The sequence below is a fragment of the Pseudoliparis swirei genome, chromosome 5 (genome assembly GCF_029220125.1).
Source record: "Pseudoliparis swirei isolate HS2019 ecotype Mariana Trench chromosome 5, NWPU_hadal_v1, whole genome shotgun sequence".
Lineage (NCBI taxonomy): Eukaryota > Metazoa > Chordata > Actinopteri > Perciformes > Liparidae > Pseudoliparis > Pseudoliparis swirei.
Window position 1 is genome coordinate 2,214,295 of NC_079392.1, and position 17,203 is coordinate 2,231,497.

The 17,203-nt window shown below is 51.0% G+C and overlaps 1 protein-coding gene across 5 annotated transcripts; it reads right to left on the reverse strand.

Moving 5' to 3' along the window:
* Window positions 1-902: 902 nt before the first annotated feature.
* Window positions 903-15,291, reverse strand: LOC130193837 (SUMO-interacting motif-containing protein 1-like). 5 transcript variants are annotated; one of them, XM_056414609.1, is made up of 3 exons: window positions 15,205-15,291; window positions 14,898-15,119; window positions 903-2,230 (listed from the first exon to the last, which is right to left on the reverse strand). In XM_056414609.1, the coding sequence occupies exons 1-3, from the start codon at window positions 15,205-15,207 to the stop codon at window positions 2,105-2,107; spliced, it is 351 nt and encodes a 116-aa protein (XP_056270584.1). In that variant the 5' UTR covers window positions 15,208-15,291; the 3' UTR covers window positions 903-2,104. The 5 variants fall into 4 exon arrangements, with proteins under 5 accessions (XP_056270584.1, XP_056270581.1, XP_056270582.1 ...); XM_056414606.1 differs by having other exon boundaries at window positions 903-2,237; XM_056414605.1 differs by having other exon boundaries at window positions 903-2,237; window positions 14,898-15,291.
* Window positions 15,292-17,203: the final 1,912 nt, after the last annotated feature.

The window sequence follows — 17,203 nt, forward strand, 5'->3', positions numbered from 1 at the left end:
GTGCGCGCGGCGCGGCGGACTGAGCGCAGTGCGGAGGAGACGGAGCCGCCGCCGGTATGGGGGGCTGCTCCCGGTTTCTGAGCCTCAATTAAAAACCACGACACAGACCGGGGAATACGACGTGTGTGTGTGTGCGCGCGCGTTTTGTGTGTGTGTGTGTGTGTGTGTGAAGTTGTCGTAAATTAAAAGACAAATGCTCTGCAGTCGGGAGAACGGCCCGTTATATCGGCTGCAGCGGATTTAAGGAGATTTAAATCAAAGCAGATGTTTTGGTTTTTTTTTATTGTCACAAGACGTCGTCTCCAACTCTAATGTGCATTAATCCACAAATGTGAAGTTTATATTTTAAGCCCAGAAGACGAGTTAAAGCACAGGGTCACAGACTAGAGCTCCGGGGTGTGTGTGTGTGTGTGTGTGGGGGGGGTCAGTATGTAATGAGATATTTTAAAGTCAGTAGATGTGCAGCAAGCAACACGAGGTCTGCTGTAAACACACACACACACACACACATTGAATTCATGTAGTAAAATAAGGATGCGTGAATACTGTGTGTGTGTGTGTGACAATGTGGATCCACGATGTGGTTTAGAGGCCGGTTGAGATGATATAATTGTTGTGTTTTGTATTTCATGGTCGTGAATTAAAGAGTTTATTTATGAGTAATTTCTTTTGTTCGTCACCTTTAGTCGTTCATGTTTTTTTGCTTAAATTAAAATGAATTCCTCCCAAAATAGCAGCGACCTCAACCAATAATCCATGGGTTCATATTCCGTTTAAACTGCCGTGTGTGTCCATCTGTCTCACCTGTTTCATATGAATGCAGCATTGTGTGTTTAGGAACCACACACACACACACACTTGGCCTCCGTTGCAACATCTAATGAATAAAGAAAACTTGTGGATAAAAAATTCACCACTATTTAATAATGTCAAGTTCTTTGCAGTAAATATTAAAACCGCCGACGCTTTGAAGACGTTCCATTGTGTTGACCTCTAATCAAACTATATATTTTACATGTTTATTCAATATTTATTACCTTATATATATATAGAGAGAGAGAGAGTTCCTCGGAGTGATTTCCCTGGATTGTCTTCCCCTGACCCTTGAGCAATACGCCGAGCAGCCGATGAAGGACAACGCTGATCAGACGATGAAGAGTCGTTAACGCATGTGAATGTGATGACGTGCAGAATGTAAGACCTCCTATTGGCTCTCAGGGCCACACACACACTGCTGGGCTCTGAGCGAGGGGCCTCCGTGACGCCTCTAGCCGGATCCACCGCTCACCGTCCTGCTGCTTCCTCCATGACATCATCATCCATAATGCAGCAGGGTCCACGTCAGTGTGTGTGTGTGTGTGTGTGTGTGTGTACCACACGGCGTCCCTCGAGCTCGATGCACCCAGACGGGCTCTCGGCTCGGCGTGAGACCGCAGACACAGCAGCAGCCCGGGAAGCTGCCTGCTGCCTGCTGCCTGCTGGATGCTGACTGCTGCCTGCTGGATGCTGGATGCTGCCTGCTGGATGCTGGATGCTGCCTGCTGCCTGCTGGATGCTGGCTGCTGGATGCTGCCTGCTGGATGCTGCCTGCTGGATGCTGGATGATGGATGCTGCCTGCTGCCTGCTGCCTGCTGCCTGCTGGATGCTGGATGCTGGATGCTGACTGCTGGATGCTGACTGCTGGATGCTGCCTGCTGCCTGCTGGATGTTGACTGCTGGATGCTGTCTGCTGGATGCTGCCTGCTGGATGCTGCCTGCTGGATGCTGCCTGCTGGATGCTGTCTGCTGGATGCTGACTGCTGGATGCTGTCTGCTGGATGCTGTCTGCTGGATGCTGCCTGCTGGATGCTGCCTGCTGGATGCTGTCTGCTGGATGCTGTCTGCTGGATGCTGCCTGCTGGATGCTGACTGCTGGATGCTGCCTGCTGGATGCTGACTGCTGGATGCTGCCTGCTGGATGCTGCCTGCTGGATGCTGCCTGCTGGATGCTGCCTGCTGTCTGCTGGATGCTGTCTGCTGCCTGCTGGATGCTGCCTGCTGTCTGCTGGATGGCGGCCATGGCTCCTTGGGCACGGCGGGCTCCATTACCACCCATCCAGGGGTTCATGTGGAGTCATCATTTGTGGGTCGCCCTGAGTGACACCCGGGCTGCGAGTCGCTCCCCAAAGCCAGAGCCGAGGAGGAAGAGGAGGGAGGGGAAGGCTCTCCCAGGATCCACTGTGGTGCAGGCTAAACACTGACAGAGTGAAGGAGGGGGGAGGAAGAGGAGTGAACCACTGCAGAGGCTGAATCCATGGAGTCACATGAGCCCCTCGGTGGGAGGGGCCAGCACACGGCCTCATGCCGACTGGAGTGGGGGGGGGGGGGGGGGTTATAAAGTCGAACGGTGGTTTATACAATAGACTCATAATGGAGACGATATAAATAGAGTCGAGGCCCCCCCCCCCGCTCTGCTGGAGCTCGTATCACAGCCCCGGTCCCTGGCAGATGGAGGATGGAGCCTCTGCTCCCTGCACACCAACTGCTGCCTGCAGCCTCCGGAGCAGGCCCCCCCCCCCCTCCACCATCTCCACCACCTCCTCTGGGGACGTGGAGAATCCTCCTGGGGGAATTAGTGCGTCTCTGGCCGCAGCCGAGAGGACATGGAAACATAATAGATGGATGTTCTTTATCGCTATAATATGACCTCACGGGCTTCATGGCTCCCGGACGCAAACAGGCCTGTGTGTGTGTGTATGTGTGTGTGTGTGTGTGTGTGTGTGTGTGTGTGTGTGTGCTACGCCGTCAAACACGCTTCAACCATTCAGCGCCGAGGGGAGCACGAGTTACTGTGAGATAGAGGAGGAGGAAGAAGAGGAGGAGGAGGAAGAAGTGGAGGAGGAGGAAGAAGAGGAGGAGGAGGAAGAAGTGGAGGAGGAGGAAGAAGAGGAGGAGTCATCGTTCGTCTTGTTATAAAGGTTTGGATGGAAGTGACGTGGAAGCAGGGGGGGGGGGGGGGCTCCGGTGCCCCTTACTGCCTCCGACGGCTCATCTGGCGGCCCGGACCACCAGTTGCGGGTCCGAGTGAGAACCGGGCTCCTCTTCCTCCTCGGTGCTATTTACAGCCCCGATGTCCAAAGGAGTGCAGAGGGCTGACTGTCACTCAGTGTGTGTGTGTGTCACTAATTCTACCACAGACATGTGGTCGTCCTGGTGACCACTGTGTGTGTGTGTGTGTGTGTGGAGGCTGCTGCCCTGAGGCCAGCTGACATTGTGTGTGTAGAAGAACCAGACGTTGATGCTCAAATGCAACACACACACACACACACACACACACACACACACACACACACACTTTTTTGTTGGTGTCAGTCCTCGGCCGGTCGGGCCAACATGGAGACGCCGTGACCGACTGAGGTGGAGGCCATTGGCCGCAGGGCTGTGTGTGTGGCGCACGCCGGTGAACATGCAGCGGCGCTACGCTGAGGAGGCCCAGGAGTTCATTACGGGCGGCGAGGAGCCGAGTGATGCCGGGAGGCTGAGGGTCGGGGGGGGGGGGGGGCTCGTTAACAGCCTGGCTCCATCGAGCCGCGACGGCGCCGCGGAGTATCTCTTTACGGCGCGGCGTGGGATGGGCGCGCAGGATGCTAACGCCGGGTGACTCGAGTGGAGGGAGGAGAGTCATGAGGAGGAAGAGGAGGAGAGTCAGGAGGAGGAGAGTCAGGAGGAGGAAGAGGAGGAGGAGGAAGAGGAGGAGGAGAGTCAGGAGGAGGAAGAGGAGGAGTCAGGAGGAGGAAGAGGAGGAGAGTCAGGAGGAAGAGGAGGAGAGTCAGGAGGAGGAGAGTCAGGAGGATGAAGAGGAGGGGAGTCAGGAGGAGGAAGAGGAGAGTCAGGAGGAGGAGAGTCAGGAGGATGAAGAGGAGGAGAGTCAGGAGGAGGAAGAGGAGAGTCAGGAGGAGGAGAGTCAGGAGGAGGAAGAGGAGGAGAGTCAGGAGGAGAGTCAGGAGGAGGAGAGTCAGGAGGAGGAAGAGGAGGAGAGTCAGGAGGAGGAAGAGGAGGAGAGTCAGGAGGAGGAGGAGTCAGGAGGAGGAAGAGAGTCAGGAGGAGGAGAGTCAGGAGGAGGAAGAGGAGGAGAGTCAGGAGGAGGAGAGTCAGGAGGATGAAGAGGAGGAGTCAGGAGGAAGAGGAGGAGAGTCAGGAGGAGGAGAGTCAGGAGGAGGAAGAGGAGGAGAGTCAGGAGGAGGAGAGTCAGGAGGAGGAAGAGAGTCAGGAGGAGGAAGAGGAGGAGAGTCAGGAGGATGAAGAGGAGGAGAGTCAGGAGGATGAAGAGGAGGAGAGTCAGGAGGATGAAGAGGAGGAGAGTCAGGAGGAGAGTCAGGAGGAGGAAGAGGAGGAGAGTCAGGAGGAGGAGAGTCAGGAGGAGGAAGAGGAGGTCAGGAGGAGGAGAGTCAGGAGGAGGAAGAGGAGGAGAGTCAGGAGGAGGAAGAGGAGGAGAGTCAGGAGGAGGAGAGTCAGGAGGAGGAGAGTCAGGAGGATGAAGAGGAGGAGAGTCAGGAGGATGAAGAGGAGGAGAGTCAGGAGGAGGAAGAGGAGGAGAGTCAGGAGGAGGAGAGTCAGGAGGAGGAAGAGGAGGAGAGTCAGGAGGAGGAGAGTCAGGAGGAGGAAGAGGAGGAGAGTCAGGAGGAGGAGAGTCAGGAGGAGGAAGAGAGTCAGGAGGAGGAAGAGGAGGAGGAAGAGGAGGAGAGTCAGGAGGAGGAGAGTCAGGAGGAGGAAGAGTCAGGAGGAGGAAGAGGAGGAGAGTCAGGAGGAGGAGAGTCAGGAGAGTCAGGAGCAGGAAGAGGAGGAGGAGAGTCAGGAGGAGGAAGAGGAGGAGAGTCAGGAGGATGAAGAGGAGGAGAGTCAGGAGGATGAAGAGGAGGAGAGTCAGGAGGAGGAGAGTCAGGAGGAGGAAGAGGAGGAGAGTCAGGAGGAGGAGAGTCAGGAGGAGGAAGAGGAGGAGAGTTAGGAGGAGGAGAGTAAGGAGGAGGAAGAGGAGGAGAGTCAGGAGGATGAAGAGGAGGAGTCAGGAGGAAGAGGAGGAGAGTCAGAGGCTGGATATGAACATATAGGTATGGAGACGGATGGCTTCGGGCCGGGAGGAGGACCAGCGACCTCTGTGTAGACGGCCAGATGCACGGCGCTGCAGCTCTCATCTCGCCGGCTCTCTCGTGTTCAACATGCTCAGATTATTACGGCGGAGCCGGAATTCAACCCTCCTGTTGGGTCGAGGGTCAGATTGACCCGTTTCAAAATCAAAAAAAGAAGAACAAAACAAATATTTCTCAGTACTTTTTCTGTATAAAACGTATTTGGGGGTTTCTGACCACTTTTGGGTGATTCAACATTAACCGGAAACATAAGAGGAGGGTCAAGTCGCGTATTCACAGCATGATATACAAGTATTCCTTTATTTTATATATATATATAATATCTTTTATTAATATATATATATATATAATTTTAAAAAAAAATCTACATGTATATATATACACGTGGTAAATAAATCCCATAACCACTCCAGTAGTCGAGTCTCCTCTCGGTTTCCGGCGGGGAGCCACTGGTCGCTGAGTGCTGACAGGCCACAAAGGGGGTAGAGGCCCCGGGGCCCTCAGGGTGACACGGCCTGTCATGTCACATGGCGTCGCAGGAGCACATAGTGAAGCTGGCATAGCCCCCCCCCCCCACCCCCACGGTATTGTGCTTTTCCCACCCGGGCGCCACCGCTCTGCTCTCAGGTCCGAATCGCCTCGACTTCGTCGCCACTCAGAAGCGCAATATTTACACCAGAGAAGGCCGCGGAGATGACACCTTGTTGTGCACCGACAGATATGCTAGAGAGGTTCATGTCATTTATGTTCGCTTTCTCTCATTCCAGGCTTCCTGATTGTTTTCACCTGTCATCACACCTGTCTCCTATGCTCATCAGTGTCAGCCCCGCCCCTGATTGGTCCCACCTGTGTCTTGTTACCATGTGCTTAAATTCCCCTGTCTCCCAGTGTTCCTTGTCAGTTCGTCTGGTCTTTTGCCATGATCAGGTCGGGTTATGTTATGCTCTTGAAAAGTTTTGATCCTCACTACGTGAGCGCTTTCATTTGTTCACTGCCGAACCGAAAAATAAAGTACTTACAAATACTTTATCTCTGTCTCCCGGGTCGTGCAATTGGGTCCTACTTCCTAAGTGTCTGAGGTCGTAACAGAACGAACTGACCACATTATGGACCCAGCCGACCCAAGAACGCTTCACGCCGCTCTGTCGGTACAGGGCGTGACGATTTTTCATCACGAGGAAAAACTGGACAAAGTCAGCCGGGAAATACAAGAGCTGAGAGGACGCCAGGCGGGGGTTCAGGAAGAATTATCTACACAGATGCAACAACTGGTTGCCCAAATGAATAATTTTTCACTCATCAACAGACTGCTCCTCCGGTGACGTCATCCACAGCTGAGAATTTGCCTGTCAATACTCCAGCTGACGACCCAGGTCAGGCTGTTTCCTCCCCATTACGGCTGGCTCTTCCGGAGAGATTTTCCGGAGACTCTTCGAATTGCAGAGCCTTTCTGGTACAGTGTGATCTGCATTTTCAACACAACCCAGCAGCTTTTTATCTGAGCATGGTAAAGTGGCGTTTATTGTGTCTCATTTAACGGGAAGAGCTGCAGCCTGGGCTACTGCAGAATGGTCTAGAGACACCGAACTATGTTACTCATTGGCGATTTCATAGAGACTATGAGGCGCATTTTGACCACTCATCGCCTGCTACGGAGGCCAGCAGAAGACTGTTTCAAATACGTCAGCTCAACCGTCAGGTGGTTGATTATGCCATCGAGTTTCGTACAGCAGCAGCGGACAGCGGATGGAATGTTCCGGCTCTTCGTGTCGCCTTCATGACAGGACTTTCGGAACCGATAAAGGACCAGCTGGCTCCACTGGAGACACCCGGGATCTGGAATCCTCATCGCTGTGGCCATCCGGATCGATAACCGTCTTCGAAAGAGAGAGCGAGCGTCGGCGCAACCGAGATGTTATTCCCAGCTTCCAGAATTCGCCTCGGAGGGTCGCGCCGCCAGCGGAGGATTTCCAGCTCATGTTACCGGACCATCAGAGGACTACACTTCCGAATGACTCCGGTGAACCCATGCAGCTTGGAAGAACCAGGCTTTCTCTGGAGGAGAGGCAGCGCCGTCTTCGGGAGGGTTGCTGTTTCTACTGCGTCCAGCCGGGTCATCAACTCGCTTCGTGCCGGGAAAGATCGTGCTCACCAGTCAAAAGGAGGCGCTGGTGAGCGAGTTTCGCGCAGACTTCCCTCCTCGACCTGTTACTCAGGTAGACATTTGTATTAACAATCAGACCATTGACCAGGGTGTGTTAATAGACTCAGGGGCTGACGAAAGCCTTATAGACTGGGGCCTAGTCAAACAGCTAAAGATAACAGCTGTCCCGCTATCTCATCCTGTTAGTGCCAGTGCCTTAGACGGCCGCTTGTTGTTCACAGTTACCCATTGCACTGAGCCCATACGGATTACTATAAATAAGGACCATACCGAGCATGCAAGTTCATATTTTTGAGTCGAATCAGTACCCGATTATTTTGTGGGTTCCTTGGCTGAAGGTCCACACTCCTCACATAGACTGGCCTTCAGGAAAGTTAAGGAATGGGGAGAGGATTGTAAGGGCAGGTGTAAACTTTCGCAACCTGTTAATGCACCAACAGACTCTAGTAGGATCATTATAGATCACCCTGACTATCCTGATCTACAGAAGGTACCTTCCTGTTACCATGATTTAAAGAAGCTTTTAACAAGTCTAAAGCCTTGTCGCTACCTCCTCACCGAGATTTTGACTGTCCCATTGATCTCGTGCAGAGCCCCATTCCCAAGGGAGACTTTACTCGATTTCGAGACCTGAGAGAACAGCAATGGATGAATACATCTCCTCTTCACTCAAATCAGGGATTATCCGTCCTTCATCGTCTCCAGCCGGAGCGGATTCTTTTTTGTGGAAAAGAAAGACGGGTCTCTGAGACCTTGCATAGACTACAGTCCACTAAATGACATTACGGTGAAGAACCGCTATCCTCTGCCACTCATGTCATCTGCTTTTGAACTGCTTCAACGGCCAAGATATTCACCAAGTTGGATTTAAGAAATGCATATCACTTGGTTAGAATAAAACAAGGGGATGAGTGGAAGACTGGATTCAACACTCAGAATGGTCACTATGAGTACTTGGTAATGCCTTTTGGACTGTGCAATGCACCGGCTGTTTTCAAGCTTTTGTGAATGAGGTTTTGCGGAATTCTTGAATATTTCAGTGTTTGTGTATCTGGATGACATACTGATTTTCTCCCCAGACGCTAAATCTCATGTTAACCATGTCCGCCAAGTTTTGCAGAAACTACTGGATAATCAGCTATATGTCAAGGCAGAGAAGTGCGAGTTCCACACAGAAGAGGTGTCTTTCTTAGGATACATAGTCTCACCTAATCATATCCAAATGGATCCTGCGAAAGTCAGTGCAGTATCCCAGTGGCCCACACCAGACTCCAGGAAAAAGGTTCAGCAGTTCCTAGGATTTGCTAACTTCTATAGGAAGTTTATTAGAATTTCAGTTCTGTTGCTGCTCCTCTGCATGTTCTGACTTCTCCTAAGGTTCCTTCAAGTGGACCCCCAGGCGGATCTTGCTTTCAAACTTCTCAGAGATAGATTCACATCAGCTCCCATACTCACCATTCCAGATCCCCAGCGCCAGTTTATGGTCGAGGTGGATGCTTCCAATGAGGGAATTGGAGGAGTACTGTCTCAACGTTCTGCAGAAGACAACAAGATGCATCCATGTGCTTACCTGTCGCGGAAGTTGACAACGGCAGAGCGGAATTATGGCGTGGGAAACAAGGAATTGTTAGCTGTAAAAGCTGCCCTCGAGGAATGGAGACACTGGCTAGAGGGTGCAGAGCAACCGTTTTTAGTCTGGACAGATCACAAGAATCTAGAATATATAAGAAAGGCTAAGCGTCTCAACTCCCGTCAGGCCAGGTGGACACTTTTCTTTAGTAGATTCAACTTCACACTCTCTTTTCGTCCCGGGTCTCAGAATCAAAACCCGATGCTTTGTCTCGTCTTTACGATCCCGAACCACTTGCGGTAGAGCCCAAGACCATCCTTCCACTTAACCGGGTGATCGGAGCCTTTTCCTGGCAAGTGGAGTCAGGCGTTAAAGAGGCAAATGTCATGAATCCAGCGCCTAGCGAGTGTCCCAACAATCTGCTGTTTGTTCCTGAGGCTCTTCACTCCAAGGTCATCCACTGGGCTCACTCATCTGTGCTTCGTGCCATCCGGGAGTAGCAAGAACAATGTTCAGGATTCAACAACGTTTCTGGTGGCCATCCATGAAGAAAAATGTGGCCGGTATGTAGCGGCTTGTCCGGTGTGTGCGTGTAATAAGACCTCATCTCAAGTTAAGATGGGCTTGCTCCAGCCGCTGCCGATTCCCCATCGTCCTTGGTCACACATTTCGATGGATTTTGTGACAGGATTTCCCTCATCCAGAGGCAAGACTACGGTTCTAACAGTGGTTGATCGATTTTCAAAGATGGCTCACTTCATCCCATTGACCAAGCTTCCCTCTGCCAAAGTCACCGCAGAGGTCATGATGAATCACGTGTTCAGGATCCATGGATTCCCTAATGACATTGTTTCCGACAGGGGTCCACAATTCATTTCCGCCTTCTGGAAAGAGTTTTGTCGACTCATAGGTGCCACCGTCAGCCTGTCATCAGGATATCACCCTCAGTCAAATGGACAGTCGGAGCGTCTGAACCAAGAACTAGAGACTACGCTACGTTGTCTCGTCTCCCGGAACCAGACCACCTGGAGTGACCACCTCACATGGGTCGAGGTTGCCCACAATACCCTTCCTACGGCGGCCACAGGTCTCTCTCCATTCCATTGTGTCAATGGTTTCCAGCCTCCACTTTTCCCTAACAACGAGGAAGAGGTGAGGGTTCCATCGGCACATGCCATGATCAGACGTTGTCGCAGAGTTTGGGCTGGTGCTCGCCAGTCTCTTCTCCGAAGTTCAGCTCGGATGAAGGCTGTTGCGGACGTTCATCGCAGGGTCGCTCCCTCCTACAGTCCAGGCCAAAAGGTTTGGCTCTCTACCAAAGACTTACCACTCCATGTCGCCTCAAAGAAACTGGCTCCGAGATTTGTGGGTCCGTTTCCAGTGTCCAGAGTCATCAACCCGGCGTCGGTACGCTTGCAACTCCCAGGACCTTGAGAGTGCACCCAACGTTTCACGTTAGTAAGATCAAGCCGGTGTGTGAGAGCACACTTGTTCCCGCCTCAAGCCCCTCCACCGCCCCAGTTCTTTGAAGGGGTGGCGTTTACAAGGTCCGTAAGCTACTGGAGGTCCGTAATAGGGGAGGGCAAGCAATTCCTGGTAGACTGGAAGGGTTACGGACCTGAGGCTAGAAGCTGGATAGCTGCTTCATTTATCGAGAACAAGACTCTTATCCACGACTTTTACAATCAGCCTGGGCCATCAGGAGTTGGCCCTAGAGGGGTACTGTTGTGCACCGACAGATATGCTAGAGAGGTTCATGTCATTTATGTTCGCTTTCTCTCATTCCAGGCTTCCTGATTGTTTTCACCTGTCATCACACCTGTCTCCTATGCTCATCAGTGTCAGCCCGCCCTGATTGGTCCCACCTGTGTCTTGTTACCATGTGCTTAAATTCCCCTGTCTCCCAGTGTTCCTTGTCAGTTCGTCTGGTCTTTTGCCATGATCAGGTCGGGTTATGTTATGCTCTTGAAAAGTTTTTGATCCCTCACTACGTGAGCGCTTTCATTTTGTTCACTGCCGAACCGAAAAATAAAGTACTTACAAATACTTTATCTCTGTCTCCCGGGTCGTGCAATTGGGTCCTACTTCCTAAGTGTCTGAGGTCGTAACACACCTATTCACCGCCGCTCCTCCATCCAGCGCGGCTCGGTCGCCGCGTGGCGATGGGGCGGTGAATAGGTGAATGTGATTGATCTGACAAAAACAATGGCCGTCATGACTTTGTGACAGGTAGGGTAGTTTATATTTAAACAAAAGAACTGGACTCTCGTCTTCCTGTAGGATCTCTGGGTTCAATGATTCGGGGGAAAGAATAAATATTACAGTTCAGGAAGTAAAAATGGAAAAAAGAGAAACATTATAGATCAAAGGTCTTCAACCGTGACGCTCACTTTAAGTCATTTAAATTACAGAAACATGTCACTCCCACTGGGAATAAGTGGAAATGCACCACAGCATATCATTCAATGACATAATTATTTTATATATATATATTATAATAATATATATATATAATATATTTCTTTTTTATATATATATATACATATCAGAGCAATAGCATTTTATATATATATCACATTATGAAGGTCCTAAAACTTGTAACGGTACAGCAAGAAATGTCATATAGCCTACTGTAGGTTTATGTTAATGCTGGATTAACTAGCAACATATTAATGTTGTGTAGTATAATAAATATATATAAATAAAATGAATATTACAGAAGTAGAAATGGGTGAAGCCTTATCTATCAAAGTAAAGATCTTCAACGTGACGCTCACTGTGAGTCCACAGTGACTTTATGTCTATTCTTCTTTAATCTTCTCCCCTCTGCGCTGCAGCTCGTTAATCACGCGTAATTGCGGTCATTGTGGTGACACGTAATGTAACATAATTCACCTTTAGGAATAGTGTTGCCACACGGACTGATTAAGTGGTAACACAGGTCATTCCTGCTAACTCGCTATGCTAGGCAGTTGTGTTGTTAAGGTTCTCTGCCTGTATGGATATTAAAGATTGGAATTCGATCCTGAATACTGAAAGTTTCCAGAAACTTAGTGAACAGTGATGTTTATGTAAAGTTGCGGAGTTTTGGGAGCATAGTTCCACATCGTCCAGGTTGGTGGGATTCATCGCTGCTCCCCGCTACAGGGCAAATACGAGGCGGTAAAGAGCTCCTCCTTAAGACATTTAGCTTATCATTCTTGACATTCAGAGCCTGGGGACAGCAGACCGTCTCATCTCATGGAGAAAATGCTGAATCTGCTCGGGGAAGATATATTGTTCATGGAGGTTTTCCTGCGCTTGCCACCCCGGTCCAGACGGCGCTGGCCAACACCATCACAGACCCCGCGCCTTGGCTGAGGAGGCGGACCGCTTTCCTGGCGGCACGGCGCACAGACACGCCCAAGGCCCCGCTACCAGGGACGGATGGCGGCGGCGGAGGCGGGGACAAAGGCAAAGAAGTGCGCTCATCAGTAGTGGCGTGGCGTGGGCGGCAAGCAGGCTCAGGCCTTTTATCACACGGGCGCCCCAGTGTAGTTCCTGCGGCCTATGTGTTTGTGCATCGGGGTCAGCGTTTCAGCTGGGAGTTTGTGACAGCGTTTTCCCTGCTTGGGGCAGATTTTTGTGCCCATGGACTGTTAGTGGAAATAAACGCTTGGTTGGCGCCTTGGCGTTTCCTCCTGCGCTGTCAGGGTCAGACATTTTCTTAAACTTTGGCTGAGTTTCCAGACCTGTCGTTACCCACCTTTTCTGCACTCACTACCAAGCATGGCGTGAGCACCACGTCACTTCGGGTCCTCCTGTCTCGCCAGGGGCCGGTTGAACCCTTCTAAGCTGGCTGTGGCGTATGGGCGCCTGGGCATCGTCCGCGCTCCGACAGCCCTTGGGCCTCTCCGCTGCGTGGTTCCCCCAAAGCGGCGGCGGATTCTCTTGGGACAAGACTTTCGGCGCATCTCAAAGTGGACCTGTGCCCATGCACCCTCTAGACATTCCCAAGACGGCGGTGATTACGCCTTTTGGGCTTTGAGTTCGATGCCTTTTGGGCTCAAAACGCTCAGACATTCCAGCGCCTGATGGATTCTGTGCTACGGGACCTGCCGTTTGTGTACCTGGACGACATACTGCCCGCCAGCGCTCAGTGGAAGAGCACCTGTCCCACCTCCGATTAATCATTAATCCTGCAAAGTGCCAGTTCGGGCTGTCTGCCATTGACTTCCTCGGACACCGCGTCACAGAGGGGCGGGCGACACCCCTGGCGCACAGTCCGAGTTCCTGGGGATGGTGACTTTCTATCACCGTTTTATCGCCCGAGCTGCCCACATCATGCGCGTATGAGGCTTTGAAAGGCAGACCCCGTCCAGGCGATCGACTGGACGGTGGAAACGCTTTACTGAGGTCAAGGCAGCGTTGGCAGGCGGCTTTGTTGGCACACCCATCACCCGGCACCCATCTCTATCACTACAGATCGTCGGGACTACGCGGTGCGGGCGCGGTGTAACAGTGGGTGGAGGCGCTTGGCAACCGCCGCCTTTTCAGCCGCCAACCAGCGCTGACCGTGAACTCATGGGTCTTTATTTGGCGTGCGGCACTTCCGTTTCTTGCTGGAGGGCCGTGAGTTCACGGCGCTTGTCGATCACACACGCTCCTTCTTGCCATGTGGTGGCGGAGCCTTGTAAGCCACAGCAGCTCTCATACATTTCAGAGTTTACCACGGACATTAAGCATGTGGCTGGCAAGTCAAACCTGGTGGCTGATTGCCTCTCAGTTGGGCCTGGATTATACGCCATGGCGGCGGACCAGGTCGCTGACCCTGGCGCCCAGGCTCTGGTGTTCGCGACGCGGACATCACTCTGCTTTGTGACGTTTCACACGGGCCTGTCGCTGCTGTCCCCGCCTGCTGGAGGCGCCGGTGTTTGAGGCAGTGCCGGCCCTGCGCGCACCTAAAGCCTTCAGTGCGTTTGGTGCCTAGGCATGGACTTAAAAAGACGTGAGGACTTGGGCAGGGGAGCGTGGGCTGGAGGAGGTTTGACCATGTGAACATTGATTTAGTTGGTCCGTTGCCTCCTCTCAGGGTTTCTCATACCTCCTCACTATGGTGGACAGGACTGACTGGCGGAGGCAGTTCCGCTGGCTTTCATTGCAACGTGGGTGTGTCGTTTGGCACCCCATCAGACATTTCCTCGGACAAGTTCACGTCCGAGCTCTGGAACGCGTGGCTGGCGGTCTGGGGGTTAAGCTGCACAGGACTACCGCTTACCACCTCAGGCTAACGGCCTCTGTGAGCTGCCCTGGGTGATGCTGGGGTTGCGTACAGCATGGAGGATCTGCAGTGCTCTTCGGGGAGTTGGTTTACTACTCAGCACGGTACTCGGGGGTTCAGGTGCCCGGATCTACGCTCGGCTGGGCACGTTTTTATCCGCCACGACGCACAGAGGTCCCCTGCAGCCTCCTTATGATGGACCTTTCAGGGTCTTGGAACACGATAAGCACCTGGTGGTCGACCTGGGTGGCAAGGCGGAGCACATCTCGGTCGATCGGGTGAAGGCTGCTCATTTGGACTTGTGGTGCTCGCTAGGCCGCGAGAAGGGGCGCCCCAGCTTTGACTCCTGTCACGGGTGCTAGACCTGTTGTTCCCCTCCTCTTACGGGGACCGACAGGAAGGAGTCGCTTACCAACTCCAGTTATTAGGAGCCGTTGTGGTCGGCGTGTTGTTCCTCCCCGCCACGCAGATTTTGTTTATGTGTGAATTCTGGGGGGGCTTGTGTGGTGACACGTAATGTAACATAATTCACCTTTAGGAATAGTGTTGCCACACGGACTGATTAAGTGGTAACACAGGGGGAGGCAGGTCATTCCTGCTAACTCGCTATGCTAGGCAGTTGTGTTGTTAAGGTTCTCTGCCTGTATGGATATTAAAGATTGGAATTCGATCCTGAATACTCCGCCTCCGACTCCGTATCTCCGGTACTACATCATCCAATTAAACACCACTATTTAACACGAGCACACCGGTGCGCGCGCGGCCATTCATCTTACCTGGCACGCCTCCACGTGGGCTCTGTGCACCGCCATCTCTTCCTCCGTGAACTTCCTAACATCCGGGTCTTCTCCACTGATCTGAAGCCTTCTTCCATCCGGGTCTTTTCCCTCGCTCTGTGACCTTCCTCCGCCTCCTGGCCGCTGCGCGCGCTCCTCTGCGGGGTTGTTCACCTGCACGCGCAGCGCGCGCAGCCGGCCGAGGAAGGCTTTGACGGGGTACTGTTGGTGAAACATGCTCCTTTAAAACCACCCGGACTACTTTAAAGCCCCGCTCGCCTCTTCACGTGTCTTAAAAGATACACACCATCTCTTAATTAGTCAAAAACAGCACCGACTGGTGACGTCACCCGTATTAAAGACGTGTCTGTTGCGCGTTTCTACTTTCCGCCTCCTCTTGCCTGCACGCGGGCGCACTTCCGGGTTGGACGTGTCACGGCGGTGACACGTGACCCCCTCGTGCCGCGGAGCCTCTGGTTCACGCAGCCTGCACGTCACATGACCACCACGAGGAACTATATTACGATGTGTTATTGTTTTATACTCTTTGATATGTTGTATGTTGAGAGGCCCGTCAGGACGACAGATGAAAATGAGTTCCACTCTGGTACAGTGGTGACTTTTAGGTTTAACAATAACTAAACACAAGCAACAATACAATATTACAGGTATAGTCACTGCACTATGATATGACGTAATGTTACATAAACTGTGAGGAGGGACCACCAGGTAGAGGCTAAATGACCTTTTTAACCATTCGTGTGTCTGGAAAGAAAATGTAATTAAAGTGTCTGTTGGAGCTATTTATTTTGACATTTGTATTTAGTTTTATTGTATAGAAATATTGATTATTCATTGCTTATTTAGGTTATATTTTGATATGTTAGAAGAGCTTTTTTTCTGATGATAGTTTTAGTTTAGTTTAGTTAATTGTCATTGTTGTTTAAATATATGTAGTTTAAGGATTGGGTCACGGGCGCCTGTGGTTGTGTGTGGGTAGCTTCAGGACCAGCATGCACCAGGGTGGCCGATGGTTTTTTACCAGCACACGGAAGGCAGTGTCAGCATTTTATTTGTTGAGTAAATAAATTATAAGAATAATGACTAGTGCTGTGAAAAATAACGCGTTAACTCAGTTAATCCAATTACAGGTTTAACTAGTTATTTTTTTAAACGCATTTAACGCATGCGCAGAATGAGCTTCCAATCCGTCTGTTGTTGGTCGTTGGGACGAAAAAAAAGTCACTTGCAAAATGAGCTTCCAACACACCTTCAATCTGAACTCTGTCCGCTCTCATGCAGACGGTCTGTTCATCGGTAATGATCCTTCCGCAGGTTCACCTCCGGAAACCTTGTTACGACTTTTACTTCCTGTAGATCAGGGTCTCAACACGTCGATCGCGACCTGCCAGTCGATCGCGGCGGAGTGTCGGTAGATCGCATGACATTAAAGAGATTGGCCCGCCCCCTGACATGTTCTCTAGAGCACGTCTTTGTTCTTTTATTAAACTAAACGTCTGTTGTTGATCGTATCTCCACAGCAGCATGTCATTTCTGTCTCTTCGCGTTGCGTTCACACTTATCGATCTCCGTCTGGCGCGCCACAGAGCTCCGTGCGCGCGCATCGGGACCGAGCAAAACAAAAGTCACTTGTCAATCTGTCCACCTTTAGATTGTATCATGGTGGAGTTAATGGTTGACAAACAAGAGAAAAATGCTCTGTTTCACCCTCCTGTTACCTTTACATTTACGAACATATTTTACCCTCGGGGTCAATTTGACCCCAGCAATTAAAACCTCCAGAAAATTATTAGAATTAATATTGCTTCCCAAGTTTAAGTGTGAGGTACTTTATGTTTGTTTGTTGACTACCTAAATAGCCCTTTAAATAAATAAAAAAGTTGATATTTCTTATATGTTTGACACAGTGAAAAACAGCCTGGGGTCAAATTGACCCCAAAGAACACCGACATTAAACATTGAATGGGTCAAATTGACCCGAAAGGTAACAGGAGGGTTAAACATTCTGTTTAGGATGAAGATGTATTAATGTTCCATATGGAAGAAAACTGCTAAATAACTGCTGAGTTGCAGCACCATTGTATAGAAGAATGTATAAATGTATATATCCGTCTTTTGTCATAAATCTCTATGTTCTCACAAAATATACCGAGAATATCGGTAATATGTGATTAATCATGATTAATCCACAAAAACCTGTGATTAATCCGCTTAAAAATTTTAATCGTTTCACAGCCCTAATAATGACATATGAAAATGGACATTACGTTCTTGCTGCGTGCTGA

Bases quoted from the DNA above. Each gene is read 5' to 3' on its own strand.
- LOC130193837 (XM_056414606.1), bottom strand. From the start codon at position 2,108: ATGAACCCCTGGATGGGTGGTAATGGAGCCCGCCGTGCCCAAGGAGCC.